Source organism: Podarcis erhardii (genome assembly GCF_964252035.2).
Source record: "Podarcis erhardii genome assembly, chromosome: 7".
Taxonomy (NCBI): Eukaryota; Metazoa; Chordata; class Lepidosauria; order Squamata; family Lacertidae; genus Podarcis; species Podarcis erhardii.
The window spans coordinates 54882161-54909157 of NC_138511.1; the positions used below are offsets into that span (position 1 = coordinate 54882161).

The 26997-nt window shown below is 46.2% G+C and overlaps 1 protein-coding gene across 2 annotated transcripts in view; it reads right to left on the minus strand.

The window, feature by feature from the left end:
- HYDIN (HYDIN axonemal central pair apparatus protein) overlaps positions 1-26997 on the minus strand; it is a 135688-nt gene that overhangs the window by 49736 nt on the left and 58955 nt on the right. For both annotated transcript variants that reach the window (XM_081872290.1, XM_081872291.1), the window contains exons 24-42: positions 20360-20470; positions 19454-19562; positions 18931-19050; positions 17890-18099; positions 16073-16210; positions 14798-14975; positions 14580-14707; positions 13934-14067; positions 12883-13019; positions 11925-12052; positions 10415-10606; positions 9561-9710; positions 7884-8123; positions 7477-7627; positions 6004-6198; positions 4690-4860; positions 3809-3982; positions 2344-2567; positions 599-736 (exon numbers count right to left, since the gene is read on the minus strand). In XM_081872290.1, coding sequence (XP_081728416.1) covers positions 599-736; positions 2344-2567; positions 3809-3982; positions 4690-4860; positions 6004-6198; positions 7477-7627; positions 7884-8123; positions 9561-9710; positions 10415-10606; positions 11925-12052; positions 12883-13019; positions 13934-14067; positions 14580-14707; positions 14798-14975; positions 16073-16210; positions 17890-18099; positions 18931-19050; positions 19454-19562; positions 20360-20470 — 3028 coding nt within the window. The remainder of the gene's footprint in view (positions 1-598; positions 737-2343; positions 2568-3808; positions 3983-4689; positions 4861-6003; positions 6199-7476; positions 7628-7883; positions 8124-9560; positions 9711-10414; positions 10607-11924; positions 12053-12882; positions 13020-13933; positions 14068-14579; positions 14708-14797; positions 14976-16072; positions 16211-17889; positions 18100-18930; positions 19051-19453; positions 19563-20359; positions 20471-26997) is intronic.

Consider the following 26997-nt stretch of genomic DNA (forward strand, 5'->3'; position numbering starts at 1 on the left):
TAGAAGTGATCCATAGTCCTTAGCACTGTAGGAAACCCTAATTCTTGTTTGCCAGCTACAAGAGAGCCTAAGTGCATGTAACTTTACCTGCTCACACCCATCTCTTCAATTCTTTGCTCTCCCCATTCCCTTGGCAATCTTCACAACTGCCAACATTTGATCTATAAACTCCTTGTGACAAAAACCTGACTTTTTTAGTTTACAATATGGAACAAGAATTGATAGTAGTGATAAAATTGTCTGCAATAAATGTGTCATTGGTACTCTCATTTTAGAGACTGGAAAACTGAGGTTGACAGGTGCTCATGGTCCCTCCGTTTCTTTATTGTGATTGGCCAGGAATTGAGATTTGGCAATGGGGTATTTGATAGCCAAGTGCACAGGACTCTGGGCCACACTAGCTCTCCACTGGAATCACACCAGAAAAAGGGACCCTAGAAAGCCATCTGCAACTCTCCCATGGTCCTTTATGCAGGAAGGGACAGGATACTCCTGACCTGGCAGGCAGACATTGTGCAGACCCAGGCCCAGGATTCCAGATGTAACCATTGTGAGACCCCCAGGCTGCATGGCTAGTGTCTCCCTTTGCTGCTGTTACCTGCATCCTCTCTGAAAGAATCTCCACCAATAGCTCCTCTGGAAGCACACAGCTCAACAGGCCATAATCTCCTGCCACACTGCCACAGAGGCTAAGGCGCCGCTGGATCGGAGCGCTGGGAATAGGGCTGGACGGAATCTGTAAATTGGGGATAAGGCAGAAAGTTCCTACAATAAACCTGTTGAGCTAGAAGGCACCTGCTTCTCCCTTCAACACAGCCACCCCTGGGTCACCACTTTCCTTCCCAGCTTAGGGAGATGGAATAAAGCATGGTCAATCGCCAAGAAGACAAGGGAGGGGAGCCTGAGGCTGGGGAGAGGCAGAAAGAGAAACACACATGCAAACTAATAAATACACAACACTTTGAAAATTGACCTCTCCACAAAATATGGCTCTCTGGGCCAGTCTCTCAAAGCTGAGGTCTTTTTGTGCCTCCCATTAAGATGTGTCTCTTGCCCTTGGCCATCTGGGCTGCCCTCTGTGAGAGCAGGAACAGAGTGGGGTCAGATGCCAAATTCTGACTAAGGGAAGCTTTAAATGCAAATGGCACCGTTTAACTTTAAAACCAGCAGGATGTCTTTCCAAGGAAAGTGCTTCAGAGGTCTGATGTGTGCATTGTTCTCTCCAAGCTTCAGCACCTGGTTATCAAAGGGCAGCGGGGCAGCTCCAATCAAGTGTCAAGACAAGTGGACCAGCCACAAGTGGCTCCTCTTCCCAAGGGCAGCTGCATCAGCACCCATTTTTTTCCAGTGGCTCCATGGCAAGGTCAGCAAGAGAGCCTGCCAGCAAGAACTGCCCTCAAGGCATGAAAACAGGAATGTTTAACCAAAGGCCACTCTAGACAGGTAGTGTATTGCTTTGGGTGTATTCTGCAAGACATTCCTGACACAGTAATAGTGTATCAGCAGTGGGTTTATTCTGCTTTATTAGTTGTTCTACAATGCTACCATGTACAGTAATTGCTGGCTGGAGGAGTTGCAGTGCAATAAAACCAGGACAAATATAAGCCAGAACATTAGTGCTAGAATTTTGGGGGGAATTTCAGCAGGAAGGTACGGGATGTGCACTGACTGGAAATGAAGCAGTGTAACTGCCCCAGAACTTTTGAAGGCACAAGCAGTATTGCAAGTGGGATCATGTGTGACCAACTCGACAGCATCATGAGCACAAATCATTGTGAATCTGCACTAAAAAGTATGTCTGCAGGGGCCCAAGCACCTCAACAGTATAAGAAAAGGAATCCACGGAATGGTTTGAGAAGACCTGATGTTGCTGAAGCATTCTTGAAGCAAAGCAAATACAAACTAACCAATTCCTGGATGGGTGACCATTGGGAGACCCACATGAGAGAAAGGTGGGTTTATCAGAAGTATTTACAGAATGGCATTACAAGGGGAACTAGGCCTCAGCATTGGGACACCATACTATTTCCCTCCGGAAGGGGCAAGAGGGTGGCAGGAATTTTTGGCAAATCTTAAGAAGCTGCCTTACAGTGAGTTGGACCATTGGTCTATCTTGCTCAGTATGGTTTACACCAACCTGGTGGGTTGATGGGAGTTGTAGTCCAACACCTGAAGGGCAACAGGTTGGTGGAGGCCTGTCTACACTGACTGGCAGAGGCTCTCCAGGGTTTTAAACAAAGTTTCCCATTCCATCCTAGGAATGTCAAGGATTGAACCTTTGACCTTCTGCATGCCAAGCATATGCTCTACCACTGAGTCATTGCTCTTCCTCAGTTCTCTCACCTGGGATCCAGGTTGATCAGATTGTTGGTGCTGCTGCTGCTTTTGTGATGTGTGACCTTCAGACTTGCCCTTTGCCGTCGCCGTGCTTCCCCTATAGCCTCTAGAGATGGCTGAGAGGGGTCCTGTTTTGGACTCTGAACTATGGCTGCCTTCTGAGGTGTGCTTACCCAAAGCCTCTGTACTGAGCCTGTTATTCAGAGGCAGGGTAAGCTGCCCTTCAGTTCCTTGATGAGAAAGACAGACAGACAGAAATAGATCCTTGATGTTTTACAAGTCAGAGAAGTGAACACTACTTCATCATCCAAACTTGGCAAGGCATAGTGATGTGATCTCAGTGGGTGAATTGGGAAAGGTTGGCCTCAGCCAACTATGTCTGCCTGGCTACCCATTGCAGTGTCAGCATAAGCAAGGGGAGGGAGTGCTGTGCTCTCTTCCACTAGGCCTCTTTACCCAGGGCCAGGTTTTGAGGGCCTGTATCTAGTTTGGGGCCAAAAGGTCAGACTGGGCATGTAGCCTCCCTGACTGAGCTGCTAGAGGCCCTCTCAGATGTAGGGTTGCAGAACATTCATACTGAGGTCACTATTGGGTCAGCTCAGGCCTCCACAGCCTTCATGATAACATTAAGGTTTTCCTAATTTGTCGCTAGGCAAGACATACCTTCAAGTAGTTTCCCTATGGGAGAGTAAAGGTAAAGGTAAAGGTACCCCTGCCCATACGGGCCAGTAGTTTCTGACTCTAGGGTTGTGCGCCCATCTCACTTAAGAGGCCGGGGGCCAGCGCTGTCCGCAGACACTTCCGGGTAACGTGGCCAGCGTGACGAAGCTGCTCTGGCGAGCCAGCACCAGCGCAGCACACGGAAACGCCGTTTACCTTCCCGCTATAAAGCAGTCCCTATTTATCTACTTGCACTTAGGGGTGCTTTCGAACTGCTAGGTGGGCAGGAGCTGGGACCGAAAGACGGGAGCTCACCCCGCCGCGGGGATTCGAACCGCCGACCATGCGGTCGGCAAGCCCTAGGCACTGAGGTTTTACCCACAGTGCCACCCGCGTCCCATGGGAGAGTATTTGCTATTTAATTGTTACATTTCTATGCCATCTTTTCCTCCAAAGAACTCAAGATGGCATACGTGGTTCTTCCCCATCTCATTTAATTACCATAACAACCCTGCGAGGTAGGTTAGGCTCAGAGACCATGACTGGCCCAAGGTTATCACTCAGTGAGCTGAGGCTGAGTGGGGATTTAAGTGGCCGAGTATGGATTTTGATCCCTTGTTTCCCAAGTCCTATTCCAATGCTCTAACTACTACCCCACCACTGGATATACCCTACTGGAGTGAGAGTCAAGCTGGTCCTGAGAAGAGAGTAAATGTTCACTGAGGATGGGCTATAGGGAGGACAGGCAAAGGCCAGATGTGTACTTGCCATGATGTTGAAGACCCCCACAACCCCCCCAATCCCCACTTACCCCCCTCTTCATTTTCCCGTTGTGCCAGTTCAATGGCGGCTCGGATGCAGAGTTCACGAGCACGAAGCCCTGCTGAAGTGTTCCCATCAGAGATGGCTTCCAAGACCACAGAATCAATGGATAAGCAAGCAGCACTGTAGTGTTTGGCAAGGGTGATGGCCGCACTGGACTTTCCTAGAGGAATCAGAGACAAAGGTATTGCTAAACACACACACACTTTCACCACCCATCATTTATTGACATCCCTTTATATCTGGGATGGAGGGGCTTTTTCAGTCTAAGGGCCACATTCTCTTCTGGACAACTTTCTGAGGGCCACATGGCAGTGGGGGGTGGGGCCAGAAGCAAAAGTGGGTGGAACAATAATGTGAACAGTAAGCCAGTTTCTACATACTCTCTCACTTACCCCTCTCTTCCAGATAAGCAATAATTCAAGGACATAGTCCAGTAAGACAAAAACATGGGGGGGGGGAGTGAATCAGAAGGGCCAGTAGTGATGGATGGGTGGGGTCTGGGGAGAGTTCTAATGGGAGTTCTCAACAGACTCTCATAAAACAGGAACATGGCTGCCTTCCCAGGGCAAATTCCCTCTCCCTAGCACCCGCCATTCATCAAGGAAGAACAAGGCAGGTCACTCTGCCTGCTCTGCATTAAGCACACCTCTAGCTTAGCCCACAGTTAGAATCAGCCTTGGTAAGAAAATACCTCGAGTCTTTCAGCCCCCCCAAAAGTTGTTCACAAACTAAAAAATATTCAGAAGAGAGCTGCAAAAAAACAGAGGATGTCAGTGAGATCTCAGAGCACATGGTGATACTCAGATACCATATGGGAGTATACAGTCACCACAGATGTAGCCCTGCTCTCCGAGGTGGTCTCTGTACCTGTAAGGGGAGCACCATGGATGATGATGGCAATGCCCCTGCGGTTCCTGGCAGCCCGTCCTTCTGGAGATATATCAATGCCAAGGTGACGCGCAATGGCTTTTGAGACAGGGTTGTTGTCTAGCTCTCCAACAGCTTCCTTATTCTTGATCACACTTTGCTGACTCCCTCCTGAAAAGGAATCAGGGCTATAGACAGCTTGCTCAAAGGCCATATCCTTCAAAGGGCTTCAGAAAGGAAAGATGTCAGGTACAAATAGTACATCTTCAGAAATTGCACAGACCCTTTTATTTTCAAGGAGGAACAGAGGGTTGGCCAAATGGGAGAAGTCCTTAAGCCCAGTAAGGAATGCCACTCTCTCATCTTTGCTGCTGCAGATGGCAGGGGTGTCCGTGGCTTTTTTAATCCTTTACTGCAACAGACAGTATATATCTATACATTTGCTCTGGGATTAAAAATAAATAAATCTAACTCCAGAACCTGTACGTAATCTGTTTGAATGAGCTTATTTTGAACAATTTATACTGATCCTGTCAGGCAGGGCAAGAAATGTTTTTGTTTTAATTTATCACATTATTAATGTACTTGTAGCTCTCTTCTTTCTATTGCTCGCTCTGTCCCTCCAGCCTCAACACCCTTTATGTGACTTCTTACCAATGCTGTCATGTGCATTGATCAAACACTGTGCATTGGAATTTCACCACAGACCCCTGAACATAATATGCAAAAAAGATCAGCAATATCAGGGGAGACAAGCCAAGAGTGAAGCCTCATTCCTCTGTCAACATAGTGAGGGCCTGTGCACAAGCAATGGGTGGACAGGGCTTAAGCCTTTGTCCAATGGGAAAAGTCAAGATAATGTATTTCCACTACAACTTCTGCAGTTGCTTCATGCTGGAGAACAAAGTTTGCAGGAGATGGCATGCAACACAATTATGGGTCAAAAGGATTTTGTCAAGCCAGGTATTTTCGAGATTTGGAAAACATGCACTGGTCCACAATTCCAACACATGTGGAACCTAAACTCTCCTGATCTAGATTCAGGTAGGTAGTCGTGTTGGTCTGACGCAGTCGAAATATATATATAAAAAAAATTAAATGTCCAGTAGCACCTTAGAGACCAACTAAGTTTGTTCTTGGTATAAGCTTTCTCCTGATCTAGTTCCTTATAGATTTTCACCATGAGGTGGCAGCAAAATGTCACTATGTGGATGTCTAAATCTTTCCCCATTACATCACATACATTTTCTTTTTTCAGTGGTAATGATGACATGCTCTTTTCACTGTCCCAGCAGACCAGAAGCTCTCACTCACCTTGTCCTCTGTCTGTCCCCTCCTCTTCCTCCTCTTCCTCCTGATCAAATTTCGATTCCACCCTGAAAGTTCTGGTATCCTCATTAAGGGAAAGAGAAGGATGAGCAGAGGCCGCCGTGGATGTTGTTTGCCCAGCACTGGAAGGGAGGAGCTTCATCCCATGATCAGAAAGTAAAGCATTTTCTTCATCTTCCACTAAAGAGGAAAGGAGAGCAGATGTCACAGTGCATACAAGAGACATCAAGTAATGTACTGGTGGCACTTTCAGAAGTTCCCCAAACTTGGTCTTAACCAAAGCAAACCAGTGAAGGACACGCCATTCTCTATAGACCAACCTTTGCCAACTTGGCACCTTCCAGATGTTTTTGCCACTAGCACCAATCAGCTCTTGGAAATAGGCTCAAAAACACAGAAGACTATCTTCTAGCCTTCAGATTGTGTTGCCTGGACAAATAACTGCATTTATGTATGGCTCACCTTAACCAATTGTAAAATAAAATGGGCAGAGGCTGCTTTTGAAAGACACCATGGCTTTGGAATGAAGGGATAATGATTTATACCACCCACCCAGTTCATGCTCTATGTAGTCCATCCTGTGAAGGTGTGGTGATGTAGGGATTAGCACTGGGCGGGGGTGTTGGTAAAAGGAGAGGGAATTCAATCACAGCAGCCAAGTCTGTGTGGGGAAGCAAGTCACAAGTCCGGTCAATGGGAAGCATGCAGATGTGCCAAGGTGGGAGAAGGGATTCCCCTGGCCTGGCACTTAGACCATACCCTTGGGCTGCAAATCTTTAAGGAACATGCCCCACCCCCAATTCAATAATCCTGGGGACTGTAGTTTGTAAACTACTATTCCCAGGATTCTTTGGGGAACCGATGTGTTTCAAATGTGCTTTAAATGAATGGTGTGTATGCAGCCCCAGAATTTTGGGGCTGCAGGGGGAAGGCAGTTGTGAATCAGGTAGGGCCTCCTTTAATACTGGAATAGGTGTAGTCAGATGATATGGAAGCAGTGTGTCAGACCTGACATCACTTTGGGTTCCCACTTTAGGCAATGCTCCTGGATAGTTTGAGTAATACTTGCAGAACTCTTTTGTCACATTAAATAATGAAAGTTGCAGGCACATGGTTGTATCCAACTAATTCCTACTCAGAGTACACATTGGCCAAAAGATTCCTGCGTTGCAGGAGGTTACACTAGGTGACTCTCATGGTCCCTTCCAACTCTACGATTCTTCACCCACTGAAATTAATGAACCTAAATTAGTCATGTCCATTAACCTCAATGGGTCTACCGTGAGAATGACTAGCAAGGCATTATCCCACCTTTTCATTCCAGGAGTAGATGCAAAATCTAGAAATGAGCACAGCAGGTAGCTGGAATTAGTCAGTCCCCTTACACCCTCTCTGATGTCCAAAAATAGCCACCCCATGCAGCTGGACTCTCCAAAAAGCCCAGTCTCCTCAGCTCACCATTTTCCTGATTAACTGTCTCCTGGTCACCTTGAAACTTCTTCTGCTCCTCATAATATTCCAGGACTTCAAAAGGCAGCTTCTCCCCAGGGATGCGAGGAGGCAACAGAAGCATGTTATGGGTGTCATAGCCCTTCAACATCCGCAGAATCTAAAACCAAGCAGATATATAAGGATACAAAGAACTGTCTCATGTGGAGTCTGGCCAGTGCTCCATTAAGGCCAGTATGAATGACCCTGAATTGCTGCAGTGTTCAACTTGTAGAAGTCAGTTTGCCCATAACCTGTTAGACTTGAGCCCACCATCTGTTGTTGACACTGTACCACACTTTGAACAGTGTGATTAGCAGAGTATGCACAGCTAGAGTTTGCAGCCTCAGATGGGAGGAAGTGTGCTTGGTTCTTACCCGCTCTTCCAACAGATACTGCTGGTCAAATTCCAAGGAGTAGAATTCAATGGGGAAGCTGCAAGGGTTCTTCACCACCACTTCAGCCTCATCCCCAACGGCGTAAGGCAAGAGGGGCCCAAGTTCCAGAATGGAAGGAGTGAACTCTAGACGCGGCTCCAGACCTTGCCCAGAGACATTCAGCTGCAGCTGCTGGGTGCTCTGGGAAATGCTCAGAATCAGGTAGTGGCGGTAGGATTTCTAAGATAACCAAAGTTGGAGAGATTATTTCACAGAACTGTAGAGATGGAAGGGACACCAAGATTCATCTCGTCCAGGGGTAGGCAACCTAAGGCCTGTGGGCTGGATGCGGCCCAATCGCCTTCTCAATCCGGCCCACCGATGGTCCGGGAATCAGCGTGTTTTTACATGAGTAGAATGTGTCCTTTTATTTAAAATGCATCTCTGGGTTATTTGTGGGGCATAGGAATTCGTTCAGTTTTTTCCTTCAAAGTATAGTCTGGCCCACCACATGGTCTGAGGGACGGTGGACCAGCCCATGGCTGAAAAAGGTTGCTGACCCCTGCTTGTCCAACTCTCTGCAATGCAGGATTCACAGCTAAAGAATCCCTGACAGATGACCATCCAACCTCTTTTTATATAAGAAAGAAAGAAAGAAAGAAAGAAAGAAAGAAAGAAAGAAAGAAAGAAAGAAAGAAAGAAAGAATATAGAAAGGCCCAAGTTTAGCTCTTGCCTAGCAGTCGTAAGAAAACTATGCCCATGGATTCATACTTGTTGCATTGTCTTGCTCTACATTTGTGCTCAGCATAGTAATGTCAACTACCCATCTATTATAATGCTGGGAGTTCTGGCCTCACTCTGTTATAACATTCTCTTCCACCACCCATGCTGATATAAATACACCTGCCAGCAGAAGGCAGCACTTGATGTTTGATAACGCAGGCTCTCTCTAGCCCATGAAACCTCCTGCCATGAAATATATATTAGCCTGGAAGGTGCCACAAGATTTTTGATTGTTTTGCTGGGCCAGACCAAGATTCCTCTCATCCCTCATGGCCTGTCATCAGCACTTTTCTTTAACCCTCTAAACTGGAAAAGCCCTCTTGGCTATCAAGGCTAAAGCTGTTGATACCTTATTTATTTGTTATTTGTCATTTGTAAAATTTCTTACCCATCTTTCACAACAATACAACATGTCATTATTAAAAAACAGATAAAACCATTCCTATTATAAAAACAAGTTAAAGCACTCCAAATGGAACAGAATAGTCACTTTCTCCCCAACTTGTTCTGGCCCTAGCCTATTCTCAACAGCTTTTATTAACCTCATGTGCTCTATGTTCAATGAGGCCAAGTTCCTTCCCATGTTCTGATCCTTAAGGACTCTGGGTGAACACACCGCTGACCTAGCCTTCCATTCCAAAACATCATCGCTTTCAATGTTATCAATAACAGGGCTATCAATGCTGTGGTTCAACTCTAAGAGACTTGTTGACCTGTCTGCCAACATTTAAAAAGCTAAAATAATTCACACTAACTGTCACCAAATGAATCATTTAAATCATCACTCCCCCCTCCAAATACTGACTAGAGGACTCTCATGTGCTACCATTGAACCCTCTTTGCAACGAGAGTTGCAACTGTTCAATAGCATGAACAGCATCCTGACCTCCTACCTCTTCTCTGGGTGCAAACTTGACTTGCACATTGAGCCTCTCCCCCGGAGCCAGAATCCCATAGGGAGGGATCATCTCAAAGACATTGGGCTTGTGTTTTAACTCACGGCGCATCTTCCGACGTAAGGCCATTGGCATGTGCTTGTCCACCTAAACATACAACAAACAATGACATCACTGAGCAATGGATCTCTGTGCTATTGTGAACAGACCTGTTCCCACCCTAACTGCATCTGAAATTCAGGTGCCTGCTGTCTTGTTACATGCAGCAACCTGCTAGCCAGGTAGATGGACCAATGTTTCTTGGCAATTCAGTGCACCCTGGGTGGTGGTGCCCTCCATCCATAGGCACAAGAATAAAAGGTTTCCCCAGTTTAGGGTGACGGGGAAGGGAAAAGATGCTTTCCTCATTGCAGCAGCAATGCTCTCTGAGGAGAGTGTTTTACCTCACTGTTTTATTTTATTTTGCATTCTTCAGTGGCTCAAGTGAGTCTGAAGCTGAATTGCCTGTTGTGGGCTTAACCAGCTACAGGGCCTGCCTCTGAGTACTTGCCTTTCTGAACCTCTGGAGACCTTGCCTCAGTGCTTTATGGATCAAAAGGACTCAGCCTCAAGAGTAGAAAAAGGAGGGCAGATTCTGTCAGCTTTTCAGCTATCATCTGTAGCTACACCTTTAAGTACAACTTAATCTCTATCCAGTGCAAAGATTCACTGGTCAGTTTCTGGAGATTGAGCTGCTCATTTCTGAGAGGCTGACTCATTTCTGATGAGGTGGCAACCCTCGTGGAAAGAGCAGGGTGGAACCTGATGGTCAGAAAAGGGGAAAGAGAAGCCTGTGGCCAGGTCTACTTTACCTTTTTTATTTGCTCGCTGCTGGTGGCAAACCACTCACAGGTGACCTGGAGCTGGTTGTGAAGTTGGATTGTCTCGACTTGGCACTGGCCGCACTGAGTGGCAGCAAACTCCAAATTGTCATTGGACATGCAGAGAGATGGCATAATCACCATGGCACGTAGAGAGATGTTGAATGTGGGTCCGGTCAGGACCTGGAGAAAAACAACAAACAGGACCTAAGCACCATGTGCAGGAAATGGGAACCTCTAACACACATACAGTGGTACCTCAGTTTAAGAACAGTCCTGTTTACGAACTATTTGGTTTACGAACTCTGCAAAACCAGAAGTAGTATCCCGGTTTGCAAACTTTACCTCGGTCTAAAAACGGAATCCAAACGGTGAGGAGGCGTCATTAGGGAAAGCACACCTCAGTTTAAGAACGGTTTTGGTTTAAGAATAGACTTCTGGAATGGATTAAGTTTGTAAACCAAGGTACCACTGTACGCTTAATAGCACTTGGGGCACCATGCAGGTATCAAATGGTGGAGAAATCATATATATGTGCTGCAGATTGAGCCTGGAGCTACAGGATCGGTCTCTCCCCCACCACTCACAGGCCAGGTTTGACAAGTGGGCAGAGCCACAGTGGCAGATATGGGGCTCTCAAATTTCAGCACTGCCCTGTGCAATGCTAAAATTTGGCATGGCCTCACCTCTCACACTCCATTCTACAGCATTGTTGTGTCCCGAAGGAGTGTTATACTCCAGGCCAGAGCACTTTTAAGGAGCCTGGTCTGACCAAAGAGAGCTGGGCTCAGTTCAGACAGAAAGAATTGCTCTAGTTATAAGGGCTCAGTTTGCCTATGGCACTTCTTGGAGCACAATGTCTGCCTTGGAGTCAGATGTGGCCTTCCTAAGCCGTTCTTAGGAACACAGAAAGCTGCCTTATACTGAGTCAGACTATGGGTCCATATAGGCCAATACAGTCAACACTGACAGGGATCGACTCTCCAGGGTTTCAGATAGGAAATCTTATCCCATCCCTAAGTGGAGATGCTGCTAGAGATTGAGCTTGGGACAGTCTACATGCCAGGCAAGTGCTCTACCACACAGCTATGTCCCTTCCCCTTTACTATGGCCTATACAGCTGCCCTCCATAAATCCCCATGCAGTTGTCCAGTTGCTGGTCTCCCCTGCCCACCCATGTGGCTCCATAATTCATGGCAGGCTTTGTCTTAACTCCAAGGACTTCAAAGTGGATCATGGGAGGCCAGCTGTAGCTACAAATGAAGTGGGTGTTCATGGCTCTGCTGATGACTGCATTTCTTTCTGAAAGTTACATCCTAGCTGTGATGCATCATAAACTTTGCCTGCCTTGTAGGACATGTCAATTAGGAGGGCTGAACCCACTAGTTTCAGTTCCTTGCAGTGTCCCATTTTTCCAATTTCCCAAATTCCTTCCCCATCCCCAGCCTCAGCCAAGGGCCCCAAGGCAGTGCAGCATGGAGGGCTGCGAAATGAAAGGCACCTTGACTGGCAGGATCACTTCCACCTCTCCCAGGGGCTGGTTGGCACTCTGGGGATCAAATCGTACTCCAAATGTCTCCGTCTCGCAGTAGGGCAGGTTCTTCACTCTGTCCAGCTCTGTGTCGAAACCTGGCTCAAAAGAGCAACAATGTCATTCCTTGCCAATTCAGGTGTGCAGGGAGGAATCAGCCATTGGTTTGTTTGTTTTCAATTACACCGACATGACACTCTTCCAACAAGGAGCTTAGAATGGCTGCACAAGGTTCTCTCTCCACCCTTTTTATCTCCCATACCCAGGGAGTAGGTTAGGCTGAGGAAGCCCCTGGGGTTGGAAAACTGGAGGCAGCGCAGCCATGTCAGGCTTGCCTGCTTGGTACAATTCCCTCTGAGAGAAACTGAATGTGGGAAATTAGCAGCCAAACCTAACAAATGCATATTCTTGCTAATTAGCATGAGAAGGGGCTACGTCCACATAGCTGTATTGCTGATAGGCAAATCTCAGACCATAGAAATACAATTGTAGGGAGGGCTCTGTGTAGTGTTATTTCAAGAATTTGGGGCTGAGAGAACCACTGACCATCTTCACAGCAGTCAGATGAGCAGCCATTCCAACCATAATAATCTTCCCAGCACAGGGCAAACTGAGCAGGATCAGATGTGAATCCTGACAGGGCCATCAATCTGCAGATGACACACATCTCCTTCTCTCTTTGGTCTTTGTGCTTAGCCATACTCTGCCCATAGTGGGCAACTGGATGCGGAAGAAAACCTTATTTGGAAAAAAGTGTTCAGTGTCTGAGAGTAAAACAATTGGGGTGGGAGGGGAAGGGCTTGTACTGGTGGCAAATTCATTGGGTTTTTAATATATTTATATATGCTTTTCCCATTCAATTACTGATCAATCAAGTTTTCAGGATAGGCTGAGCTAGAAATGAAAAGGAACCAGATCTTCTTATTACCTGAGTCCCGCAAGTTCCGCCTATCTGCATAGAAGGACACAGGAAACTGGCCAGTGTTGGTGATTTTGATAATGTGGGTCCGGACGGTGCCCAGGATGATGTAGCCAAAGTCTAAGATGTACTCAGGGAGTTGTGCTCTGAAAAAGTAGCAACGGCTGGTTGTAAATAGATGTTTGATGCTCAGCTGGATAGCAAGGGCTGCATTTTCAACAGGACTTTGAGGATTTAAGCATTTCACTTAAGTGCCAGAGCATACTTATGGCAGAGGGAAGCAGAGCAGAAAGTAACATTGTGCCAATCACAGAAATGGCACTGCAGCCCTTTGGGAGGGGATTACTTTTATTATCCAATGAAGTTGAATGTTGGAAGATACAGGAAAGGTAAAAGAAAATGCTTCTTCATGTAGCACTATTAAAATATGGAACTTGCTCCCATAGGAGACAGTGATGGACATGAACCTGGATGGTTTTCAAAGAGGACTGGACAACTTCATGAAGAAGAAAGGTTATCAGTTGCTACTAACCATGAAGGCTATGCTCTGCCTCCACAGCTGGAAGCAGAAATACTCCTGAATGCCAGTTACTAGAGACCACAGGAAGGGAGAGTGATTTTGTGCTCAGATTCTGCTTCAAGGTTTCCCACAGGCATCTGCTGTGAAAATAGGATGATGGACTAGATGGGCTGTTGGCTGATCCAGTAGGCTCCCCTTATATTATTATTATTATTATAGTTCAAATGTAGGTAGATTCAAAACAGCATTCAGCTAAGAATACCTGGACAAGCCATGGGTTGACTCCCCATGCATCTCTGACAGAGTCTGATGGCTTGCTACAGATTGCAGACTGCCCAAATAGAGATTGCCAGCGAAGCCAAGAAACTTCACATGGTGAAAGCTTCCCCACTTCCCAGAGGCAGAGGAAACTGGGTGGATTGGGAGGACCAGGCAGTTTCCTGAGATTCTCCACTTATTTCCAAGTACTCAGGTGCTGGGAGTCCCCCTCATAACCCTGCAGTCTGGGGAAATGGCCATAGGGAGGAGATCTGCACCCACTTGACAAATCTGCGGCGAATTCGCTGGCTGATGGCAGGGTCCTCCTTTGGGTCACGAGAAAGCTGCATCTGCTGCTCCAAGGCATGTTCTCGAACAAGGAGCCTCTCCACCTCCAACTGCACTTGCATGGCAAGCTATCAAGACCAAGGAGACAGTCAGCCAACCTGACCCCAATCCTGCACAGTCCTTCCTGCTACCCCTACAGCATCAGCACCAGAAAGCTCCCTTTTCTATCAGTTGCTTTTGATCTACTGGCCTCCTACACCTCCATGGTTGCCAATGCCCACTTTTGCCCTTCTGAAGAAGCCATCTGCCATTTTGTGCTCCTGCTCAGCCCTTCCTTCTGCATGTCAGACCTGTGTGGCTTGCATGGCTCTTCCAGTTTTGGGAAGCTTTTAATGTTTAATAGACTATTGTATTTTAATATTCAATTGGAAGCTGCCCAGAGTGGCTGGGGAAACCCAGCCAGATGGGCAGGGTATAAAATAAAATAATAATAATAATAATAATAATAATAATAATAATAATAATAATAATAATAATTCCAGTTCCCCCTGCCAATGTGTCCCACGTCAACTCCAGCCCTCACACAGCCCAGCCCAGCCCAGCCTAGCTCACAAGCAAGCAAAGGAGCTTTTAATCTTACTACAGAGTTGGATTCCTCCATGGTTGGGTCTGTGCCCACTGCCTCCGAGTTACTGATGGAATCTTTGTGTGAATCCTGCTCCATGCGTTCCTTGACTTCTCTTAGGAGGATGCTGTACCGGTCATTTCCTACAGCAAGCACAAAGGGGTGAGAGTTTGGACCAGGGATGGAGCTGCACTTTCCAAGGAAGGTGGAAGCTCTAGGATACTAACCCCTACCTTTAACATTTATGGGTAGATCCACGCAAATTCTGGGGAAGATTCCTTCTCCTTTCAGGGTGATGAGTTCTGGATCCATGTGGGCCACCTGGATCTGGAAGGTTCTTTGGAAGACCTCCGGAATGCCAGGCAAATAATATACCTTCAACACCTGCTCCTTCCCGGATTCAATATAACTCTAGGAGATACAAGTGGGAGAATCCTGAATAGGTAACACTGCTCCTTGCCAAATAGAGGGCTGAGCAATCTTGCCTTCATAGAATGGTTTAAGTGGACAGCCTGGCATCTTCTTTGTCTTGGGCACGGACTGGATCAGTGAGAAACATTACGTTAGCCTGTTACACAGATGGTTGTGTAAACTCTTGCATTGTTTTTTAAATTTAGATTTCCCACCAAATAAAAGCCAGGTTTAGTGACCAGAGACATCATGCAAATTAAGCACATTTGCTTTTGTCATTTAAATATACAGAAGGATTTGAGCTTTCAAAGAAATTCCCAAGTAAGCATTAAAGGAATGGAAAGAGATGATGGCATGGATAGTATGGCATCTTCACAGACCCAGTCCCAGATTGATGGACTGTGCCAGTGTCTCCAGTGTCTCTAGTCTAGGGGCAGGGTTGCCATCTCCCCACCTTTTTGAATTTTATTGTTGCTGGAAATTTTACTTCTTCCCACCCAAGATGAGCAGGGACAGGATTTGGTGGGCATCTCACAGGCCTGCGCTAAGAAAAGTACAGGCTTTCTTGGTGAGGCACCAAATAACTAAACACTTAAGGGGCATTTCCCTCCAGTTAGGAAAATGGTCAGTGCTCCCCTCTCTTGTTGTGAAAGAGCAACTGGCTCAATGCTGACCCACCTACAAGAAAGGAACCTAGAGCAAGTAGCAAAAGAGGAAGGCTCTCCACACCAAAAACCTCCCTTCTGACATCTATAGGATGGACTTCACCTCGGACAGAGGGGCGGGGGGGTGCTGCTCAGCCTGAGTCTTTGTGAGATGAATGAGTTATCTTAAAGGAAAGCTCTTTCCAGAGAACAGACAGACAGAGAGGCCCAGGAAGGAAGGAAGGAAGGAAGGAAGGAAGGAAGGAAGGAAGGAAGGAAGCCTTAACTTTAAAAGGGTTCATGCTTGAAGGCAGATTCCACCTGAATTCTAATGACACATTTACAAGAGCCTGCCTTGCTTTGCACAATCTGCACAATAATTCAAAAGTCAAAATGCATAAAGAAGTGACCCTTAAACACAACAGCATCTATCCGGCTTCTGCTCTTACTCACAGAAACAGGCAGAGTCAGTGGCACACCAGGTGCAGGGTTGTTGGCTGAAGCTGCAATGGTGTTAGTCACAAAGTACTCAAATCCAACTTTTCCTGTATTTTTCAGCGTAATCTCAGTCACACATATCTGATCAAAAGGCTTAGGGAGAGAAAAGAGAGTGATGCCAATATGAACATGCAAACCTTTTGCTGCAATGCTGAAAGCATCTTGCCCTGAGTCCTTCTTTCCATCCCTCCTCTGACTCAACACCAACCAGCTGTTTGGGAGGAGATCATGTAATATTTCCAGCACCACATCATACATGATGCTCTGCACATTTGTAAAGTTGTCCAACCAGCACTAGTCTGCTGTATTTTGATGATCTTGTCAGCAACAAAATATCTCCAGATGTTTCACTTGAGCAGGACCCTCCTAAGTCACCAGAAATCTTATTTTAAGAAAGATTTGGTAGCGTCGCTGTATATCCTCAGATCATGTGAATGCACTATCTATGTCGCCTTGCATCCCTGAACCTGAACCCCCATCCCCCTAATCCTAACACCCTAACCTTAACCCGGTGGGGAATCTTTTTGGTCTGGCAAGCCAGATCTTTTAATCCTACCATGGGGGCCAACTTTGGCAGGGGAGAAGAATCACCTGCCTCTCGGTCATTTGATGCCAGGTGATGAACAGATGAGTTGTTTCAGTCACCTGCCAAAGTTGGCTGTGGGGTAGGGATAACGACCGAGCAGGATTGAACTCCCTGCACATCAGCTGATGTGTGGAGAGTTCAATCCTGCTTTCCGCAGGGGTCAGCTGCACAAGGTGTAGGGCAGGTGGAGGGAGTGGCCTTGTGGATCAAACCATGCTGTAAAATTGGCTTTGCCCAACCCTGAGAGAAGGTCAGCTGCTGGGATGACTTCTTCTTGGAGGGGTGCATGTATTAGAGGCATAAGGACCTGACAGAGGCCACCTGAGAATGGTTGGTTAATCAGAGAGCAGATATCTAGGGAAAGAATCTTCCCTACTGCCACCCCAGTTCTTGGGCTCAACAAGCCTCTCAGGGGTATAAAGGCAGTGGAGGTGCACTGCAGGTTTTGCTGTGGTGAGGAGGAGGAAGTGGAGAGCCAAGGAGAACCCAAATTCTCTCCCTGAATAAATATCACTTTAGGCAAGGTTAATGCAGGCTTAGTAGGTGTTGTTGAACTCTTTCAATAGGGCCCAATGAAGAGGGGAAAACTGTCCTTTTCAGCAGGGTCCTTGTGGGGAGGGGGACAGACAGCATGGTTCTTACATAGAATGTGCAATTCAAGAAAGAAGCATGTAGAGTGGAAGTTTGAAGGGTATAAGCAGAAGCAACACCTGGAGCCTGAGAGCCCATTTTCTGAGGTATAAGAAATCCAGTGGACTTGACAGACACTCTTCCATCTGAGGGGTATTGTGGGGTGGGATGTCATGTGGAGGGGAAGCATATATAAAGGCAAAGAAGTTGGGCTCCCTTTTGGGAAGTGGGTGTGAACTAGGTGTAAACAAGAAATGGGTGGGAGGTGAGGAAGAGGAAGCTTCCAGTGGTCTACTGTGATCAGAAGCATTTTTGTGTTCTCTTGCATATAATAAATACTTCAGAGGCAATTAGGAAACCCATTCTATAAGTTTAGGCTTGAAAAAGTCCCCATAAGACTCAACCCACCATAAACTTCTGCAAAACATTTTCATCATAGGATGGTGGGTTGGAGGAAAGCACAGGGGGAGATTTCAGCAAGGCATGTTTATTGGGAAAATAACTGAAGTGACCTGCTGGAGGCCTGCAGAGTCAAGTGTGTGCAGCTTTCACTTACCTGGAGTCCATAGTCAATCTCCTTCCTGTCAAATGCATAACTCACAAGGGAGGCCTCACCCCTCAGTAGGATCTCGTAAGTGGGCCCCCCTTCCACCTCACAGATGGCTTTGACACGAGCAACAATGTCAGCATGGCCATAGAATGTGAAGGTCATCCGCTGGATCTCACTCGGCTCCAGCATCCCATACAGCGGCATGATGTCAAATACCTGATCGGGAAGAGAGAGGGGCAGAGGCTGCATGCCAACAAATGCCAAGATCCAGTTCAGGATGAGGGCAGCCAATGCAGCTGTGGGGAAAGCATGGTGGCTGCAAAATTGGCACCGAAAAGATGGATCTCCATACATTCTGACCTTTACTCAGGCTCTTCCTGTGCAAAACCCCATGTACAGCACATTTCCATAGGATGATTACAGTCTTGATCCTCTTCCCAGTGTCTTAGCCAATCCAAGTGTGATAACCAAGGTCTGAAACTGTTGTGCCTCCCTGCATGGGAAGGGTCTGGCTGCTGCTGCTGACCAGGCTTGTCTCCTGCCTTAGGCTTAGGAGGAAGACCTAGCTTCTTTGGGAGCAGAGGTCATCATCAAACACAAACATCGAGGCACACACTGGAGAGAGGGACTTTGGTGGGCTTCAGCCAGCATGAAGTGGCATAGCCACACACGGCTCCAGCTCTTTAGTCTTGGCCCAGCCTTGAATGATCAGCAGATGGAGACTGGGTAAAGGTTTGGAGAACTGGACCATCAGCAGGAGTAGAGCATTTAGTTATGATGATACTATGGCATCCCCTCCCCTTGTATATTAAGCAAGTGGCTATTTTATTTTACAGGCACTTGAATGCTCTTGTTTGCCCTGAAGTGTGACCACCTTTGGCTTATCAGATTGATCGCTGGACTGTTTTCAGTGTTGTGGTTTCTTAACATATTGCCTTATATTATTTTATTTTCACAGCTTAGAGAAAATTATTTCTGAGTAAGTGATATACACATATATTACATGAATAAATATAATAATAATGATAAAAACAAATTCCTGCTCACTTCTTCCACGCCTGTCAGATGATGATCATCTGCTTCTGCACACCACAGGACTTCCTTGGTCTCCACCTCGCTCTTCTTAGGAATTTCCTCTTCCCCATGATCAGCAGCTGGCAATGGGGACTAGAAAAAAAAGCATCGGGAATGGGTGCAAGAGGCAGTGGAGGTAGGTTGACTTGAAGGTTTTCAGTATAGAAACCCAGACCTTGTCAATAAAAATATCAGTCAGGCCAAGGCACTGGAATGTTTTGCACAGCTGGGAGAAAATGTCAAGGATAAAACTAAGGGAAAACCTTCTAACATCCAGATGTTCTCCTCCTAGTAAGAACAGCCCCATGTCCTCCTGCCACATGAAACTTTTTGCAGATGCTCACTGGCTGCTCTAGCAGCCTCAAGACAGTCATAGAGAGCAACCCACTGAGCCCGTTCATATCAGTGGTACTTGTGCAAAATCACCCACAGGTGCTACGTGTGTCCTAACCAAGCCATGTCTCCAAGCCAAAGGTAAGGTGAGACGAACAATTACCCTGGAGGCTGCCTTGGCTTCTGGGCTACTTTCTGCAGTGTCTGGAAGTTCCTTAGGGACAGTCTCTTCTCCATTGACATAGTTGATGTTTTCTTCTGTAGCTGCTTCTCTGGAGTCATAATATCGGGACAGAAATTTTACTTAATGGTTCTCAGGAAATCTCAGGAAATTAATAGGGACACAAACGTGGTTTTGTATAAATATGAGTGAGAGGGTAATCTTTGGGGGCAGGCAAATGTGAATAATTGTGGGGAACATTCTTACCTTTAAAGTCTTGTGGACTGAGGGGTTTTGTGTTGATTTTTAACACACCCACCCTCTCCCCACAAGAAAAGGCTCATTGCTGCTTCTGTGGCCCTTATTGAATATTTGTTTGGAACAATGCTGGGGGGGGGGTAGGGGTGTGCTCCTGCATGTTCTGTTTCCTCGCCTTGAACACAAAGGTTGTGTGCACATACCATACATTCAAATCAAGAATCCCAGGAACTGCAGTTTGTACTGGGTGCTGGGAATAGTAGGTCTGTGAGAGGTAACCTTCTGTTCCCAGGATTCTGTGGGGAGAATACTTTGAATGTATGTAAGCAGTGTAAGAAGCCACAGTTGCACTGCAGAGAGGTATGGTTGCAGATGAAGCTGCTGCACTTGGGTCAGAAAAAACCAGAGCATGACTCTGGAGTGGAGTGGCAAGAGGAGCTTTGCTGTATTTCACTTACAGACGCAGCCAATACATTAAGGAATTAACTGCTCAAGCTAAATCCCTGGGATGGCAGAGAGCAAGAGCCCCCTAATCTGTCGTCTGCTCTCATTCTCAAAGTGTGGCATAGCAGGCAGAGTGATGGGCATGGACCACCTAGTTGTGCAGGGCCAAGACACAGACTACGCATTTCTGAGGGCTTGTGTACAAACCTCTCAAAGTCTTTGGTGTCATTGTGACTCGTAGTTTCTTGTGGCTGTGGGACCTCCTGCTCAGTGGCTGCTTCCTGTTTAGGAAGGGCTGTAACATCTCTGGGGCTGAATCTGAAAAACACAATGCCATTTTGATTTGATTTGCTTGTATTTACTAGTTGTATTCCACTTTCCCAACAACCACACTGAGCTCAAAGCAGTTCACAACAACAGCATGAAAAACATAACATTATGATCACTATAATATATATTAAAAAACCAACAGCAGATAAAGTAAGGTAGAAAACAAAAAAATCATCAGATTACTAATATGATTCACTACCAACTCACAGTGATTTAAAATAGTTTCTGAGCACCAACCCTGTGCCAGTTGACAGACTCTCTCTAGGAAGGGGCTTCTTCATTCTGTGCAGCAGCAACGCTGTCCTGACCCCTACTTGATGCAGAACTCAAACTCAGGTTGCAGTTTGTACCCAAATCTTTAATGCTCAGATTGGTGTAATACATAGGCAAAACACTGTTCAAAGGCACAGTAGTTGCTACACATGACTAAACAAGCAAAGATGTTGACTCAAAAACAACACCCCCTTACCCCGCAACCATGTTGTAAGAAAAAGGGGTGGAGACAACATATCATGGCAAGTGGAATTTGGTCCTTAGTCTGGGCAAGCAACCTAGCACTTCCCCAAGAAAGTTGGACCAGCCTGTCTGCTTATGCCTGAGTTGGCATCTCCATGACCTAGGCAAGATATTACTGCCTCCTCAAAGGTGGATGTGACAGCTGGGACTGGACATGATTTCTGGCAACTCCAGAGGCACAGCAGCCAGAGTGATAGGCAAGGTGAAGAAGCCAGAACCAGCTTCTGGCCTGGAGCCTCTTCCTCTGGCTCTCCCAATACGGGTAGAGACCTTTCCAGCCCACTGTATCCCACCCTGGAGTCATGTCAGCCACTTCTCTTCTCTGTCCTGGCCCAGCCAGCCCCCTCCCACAGGGCTCATGGCAAAGCAGCTAACAACACAACCTCAAAAATCCACATCAACACATCATTCCAATTAACAGTATAATAGCAACCAATTTCAGATAACAATCCATTCTGACAGTACCGTAGTAACATTGCAACATTTTTAATGCATTATATAATAGGCAACATCCATCAATAAAACACAGTATGAGCTGTTATTATTAATGGTAAAATATTAAACCAGAGTCCGATATGATTTATATGTCTCTAAATAACATGAGCAAGAGAGAACTGAGCTCCTCATCCTACTTGTGGGATCCCCACAAATATTTGGTTGGCTGGACTAGACAGATCTTTGGTCTAATTGAGCTGAGCTCTTATGTTATCAAGAAGCGGGGAAGCACCCGGTGAGAGTCAGGTTCCACAATACAGTGGTACCTCGGGTTAAGTACTTAATTTGTTCCGGAGGTCCGTACTTAACCTGAAACTGTTCTTAACCTGAAGCACCACTTTAGCTAATGGGGCTTCCTACTGCTGCCGCGCCACCGGAGCACGATTTCTGTTCTCATCCTGAAGCAACGTTCTTAACCTGAAGCACTATTTCTGGGTTAGCGGAGGTCTTTAACCTGAAGCGTATGTAACCTGAGGTACCACTGTACCTGAAACATTTTCCTAGGACAGCACACATCCTGCCTCTTCCTTGCCACCCTATCCTGCAGTTCAATCTCATCTGATGTCACTTGAACACCCCTGCTTTCTTTACCCCCCTAGCAACTCTTAAAGGGGCTAGAAGGAAGAAGAGGTCAAGAGGTCCTGCTCAGGGCTCTTCGGCTTAGCCTTAAACTAGCCTTCCAATTCTTTGGCTTGCTCTCCCTGTATCCTCAATTTAATGCAATGTGACCTCATGCAACATGACTGAGCCAAACATCAAAGCCTCACTGCAGGCATGAGGAGGCCCCAAATGCATCTACAAAACTGCTCATCCTATCTCCACTACAGGGCTGCAATGCACAAAGCAGAAGGATGGAGATGTGAGGGAGCTGGGACGGGTCCAGAAAAATACAGATTACTTCACTGTAACTGTTTCACAGGATGTCAAACAGAAATAAAGAAATACTGAGTATGATCACAGAAATCCCATCAGACGGAAACAAGAACAGACACAGAGTTGGCAATGATTTCTATATTGATGGGGCTGGCTTAGCCAGCCAGGGCACACATGCCTCAAACATCTGAAATCAAAGGCTCATCAACAGCCAATAACATCAGAATATGCCCTCCTATCCTGCTAGTTCCCAGGCCAATTATGTAAACAGCATGGAATCAGTTTTGTTTTGTGCATAAGGTCAGGAATATCAGAAAATTCTGCCTTAAGTCAAGTCAAGATCTCCATCCACCTAGCCAGCTCTGCACAATCTTGAGCAGGGAAGTGTGTTTCTCATTACTTGTTATGGGATTCTATTAACTGGAGATGCCAGGAGAGGATCCAGAGATCTTCTGCATGCAAAGCACATGTTCTGCCAGGGATCTGTGCCTTTTATGCCTGCAGACTGGATGGGACATCAAGCTGAGGAAAGAGTATAATTGTCAGAAGCTCAACATCAGGGGTAGAAAACCATTTTTGGCTCCATGCGCCTGTTGCTGGGATCCAGTTCCCAACCCATGGAGTAAGGCAAGGATGGGGAACTTGCAGCCCTCCAAATGTTGTTGGACTCCAAACCCTACCAGCCCCTGCCAGACAGCATGGCAAGTGGTTAGAGATGATGGAAGTTATACATGGAGCAATTTAGCTGTGTGGCCCTGGAGCCTGTTTCTTATGAGGCAGAAACCCTTCACCACCCAACGGTATCCTTTCAAGACCCCTGATTCTCCTGTAAATCCAAACCTTGTTTTCTGCAATTGACATTCATGCTATTTGGCCTGGGATGTCAGAAGCAAGCCCCAGGGGAGCTGGCTATACAAAGCTCTATCCCCTATCAAAGAAGCTATCAGCCTTCAGCTCATCAAACTGTTCTCCAGTGATGGGAGAAACAAAGAGGAAAGTGTTGTGGTATCTACTTGGCTGCTCTTCCTCTTGTTACTTCCATTACATTTGGAAGGGTCAAGGTCTCCATGAGACTTTTGGACAATGAACATCCTTGCCTCAAGGAGCACACAACCCAATGGCTAACACAGACAGTAACACTGATTGACATGAGGGTCTGGCATGGGAACAAATTGGTGCTAAAGAACTCTGAGGCCAGCGGGGGTGTTAGAGCAGAGGCTTGGTTTCAGACTCCTTCACAGCCTCGGATAATATTTCTTTCACTGTCAGCAATTTAAGAGTCCTAGAGAGCTGGAGGATGCGGGAATGGGGAGCTATTTATTTAAAAATGCAAAGATTCCAGATATTCCAAGGTAACTAGCCAACATTAATAAAACATGTATAATCCTCTCACCCCAACACACACACACACACACACACACACACACACACACACACACATGTACACACACAATCACAAGATTTGCCCTGGGTCCCTTTGCTATGCCACAGAAGATGTGGTCTGCCTGCAATCCCATGAAATCCCTGCATTCTCTTACCACATTGCAAGAGAGTACGATGCAGCCACCTGGAACAGAAAAATGTATTAACTGGGCTGTGGGAGGGAAGAAGAATTTTCAGAATCCTACAGGCATGTGGAGCGGAGGCGTAGGGGACAGAACGCATGTATATTGAGGTCTGCAGTCCAAACCGTGCCCCATGTAAGCAGCCTTAATAACTAATCTTGTCTGGAATCTCTCTTTGAGAAGTTATTGGTTCTGCTCTTGAACTCCTATTAAGTACATGAACTGAGTCAGGCAATCAGTCTGAGAAAGATGGTGATGTCTAATACGACTAAAAGTAGCTTTCCAAGTCAGAAACAAGGCTCCCCCCCCACCCCGGTTATGCAGATATCCTTATGTGAAAGCACTAATAAGACATCAACTTCTTTTTAAAAATGGAGATGCCAGGCAGCGATTAACCTGGAAGCTTCCATGTGCACAGCATGTCCCCTGCCATTTGGTGAAGGCCATCCCAGGTCTAACTGCAACATCCCTTTAAGATGTTTTGTGGGAAAGAGGATCAGCTTGTTTCTCCATAGGACAGACCTTCTAGGCTCTTCAGTACAGTATTTATATTTGTCTGTTACCTATGTGGGGATATCATCCCCTGGCCTTTGCTATGTAAACCTTGATTGACTAGGATCCCAAAGGAGGAGCAAGAGGAGGCGGGGGAACAAAGGACACTAAAAATTGGGTATGTTAGTATTTCTGAGTTCCTGAATATGCTTATTTATCTAATTTATTTGCATCCTTATAAAATGGGGAACAGTAATCCATCAGAACCCAGAAGTGCTGGGCTTACTGAGCATGCTTCACATATGGTGTGTGTGTATATACAGACAGACAAACAGACAGACAGACAGACAGACAGACAGACATCATTTTGGAGATTTACACAAATTGTAATATTTCCCAGATTCATATATCAATAATTTACAAAGTATGGCCACCTCTGAACTAACTTTGTTTTATAGACCAAACTGGTCCGCTATTTCTGCTAATTCAAAGCACTTCAGAAGCCATTCCCATATAGATTTGTAGATTTGTACTACTCTGGTTGCAATTACCAATACATCTGTTCCACAGACACATCACCCTAAATCCAATTAAATATTACCAACACTGTAGAAAGTTTCAAATGTGCTCCTATCATCAATGTAACCTATTGCATAGTTTGTCTCCCAAAATCATAGGCATGCTGATGTTCCCACCACATATGACAAGTGATCATTTGCTACACATGTGGTGTTTTGTTAATGCTGCATGCCATGCAGAATGGCATTTGCCTCTTTTTGCAGCATGAATCTCCCACTCTGCATGTTAGCATGTGGAGAGTGTGGGGAATAATTCCAGAGTACTGTAATGCAGAAGAACGGAGTGCTTTCATGTGAACTCTCCTAAGGCGGGTAGGGGGAAATGAAAGGTTAAGACTGAATAATTAGATGAAAACCATAAAAGTCACTGCCCTAATTATAAGGTCCAGAAATAAAACTAAATAAGTCACATTCTTCACCCCTAGCTGAAAAACAGATGTTAATCTGAATGACAATTAGTTACTGTGATGAAAGGCACAGAGTGGATAGAATAGCAGTGACCTGTTTTTTAGCTACCAAACTGTCAGGCTGCATTAGCTGGATGTAATTATACACATGGTAGCAAAAGAGAAATAATATCTGACAAGCTGTGCTTTCTTCCTGGCCACTTCATGGCCAAGTGAAGGTGCTAACAGCTTGGAGGCTCCCTTCAAGCCCAGCTGTCCTCTGGATAGTCAGGTGGTGCCGACACAAGGACCCCGTGAAACAGCCGGGAAGCCTAATTAATACACAAAGAGAGAGAAGAAAAGAAAGGGGTCAACCAGCATCACATCCGGAAGGTTAATGAGGAGCCTTGCAGAATGAAGGGTCTAATCCTGTGAGATGCTGGTGATGCCCCTGAGCACCGCATGTGGCAATTTCACCTTCACACAGTCTTCTGAAATGCCAACATGCCACAGCGTGGTTAGAGAGTCTGAAGGGGTGTGTGTGTAATAGTAAATAATGGAGGATTGGCTGGGGAAGCCAGAAAGGAGACCAAAAGCCTGGTTCCATTATGGTGGGTTGCAGTGATATAAAATATTTAAGCAACTTCACAGGAGGTGGAGATGTGTGGTGATATGTGGGGTATATGCACCATGTGTCCTGGCTCCTATCCCCAAACACAGAAATAGATACTCTTACTTGTAAGTAAGATCTCTCACTTACCATTATTCAAGTATTGGTACAGCCCAGCAGCAGACAAAAGGCTCAGGAGCCATAGTTCAAGAGCAGGGCAAGAAGTTCAGAACCAGACAGAAGCAACAAAGATGTCCCAACAAGTTTCCATGACCAGTCACAGCCAGGTGTGGTGCACTCACTCACAAGAATCTGCTGTCTTCAGGGAATGTCAGAATTGCAAAAATGTGCTTCTAAAGGGTGGGTGGGCCTGCTCCCATCTACGAAGGCAGAGCTTGGTTTGAAGCAACAAGACTGCACCCTTCTGTTAAGTCATTTCCACTTCCAGTAGTTCCTCCCACCTTGGCTGCTCCGAGCCCTCCCAAATTTTTGGCAATACCTGATATCCCTGCTCTTTCCCCCCAAGCAATAGAACCTGGGGTAGAAAAGGGAGATCCCCCCTCATCTTACTCAGGTACTACTCATTCAGCACTCCCTACTTCTTCCTCCGCCACATATGTCAGAGCTTGCCAACCCAAGTCCAATATCGATAGAGCTGTGGGCCTTACAACACCCAGCTCCATGCGCCTCTCCTGTGACCTTCAAGCCGAAGGGAACCTCCATGGCCTCTCTGACCTATCCCAAGGGTGCAGATACTACTAAATATTAGCCCTATGATAATACCTAGATAAGAAGCAGTTCTACCTAATGCTGGGGGCACTGATCATATTTTGAGACTCAGGATTTCACCACACCTAGGAAGGAGGTGGGCCACAGCCTCATATCTATCATGGCTGACAAGAGCAGACTGCAAATGGGAGCAAGGGAGGGGGCTGTGGACTGCTAGAAATGGTCCAGCCTTTCTACAATCCAGTAAGAGCAAAGCCAGAGGTTGCCCTAT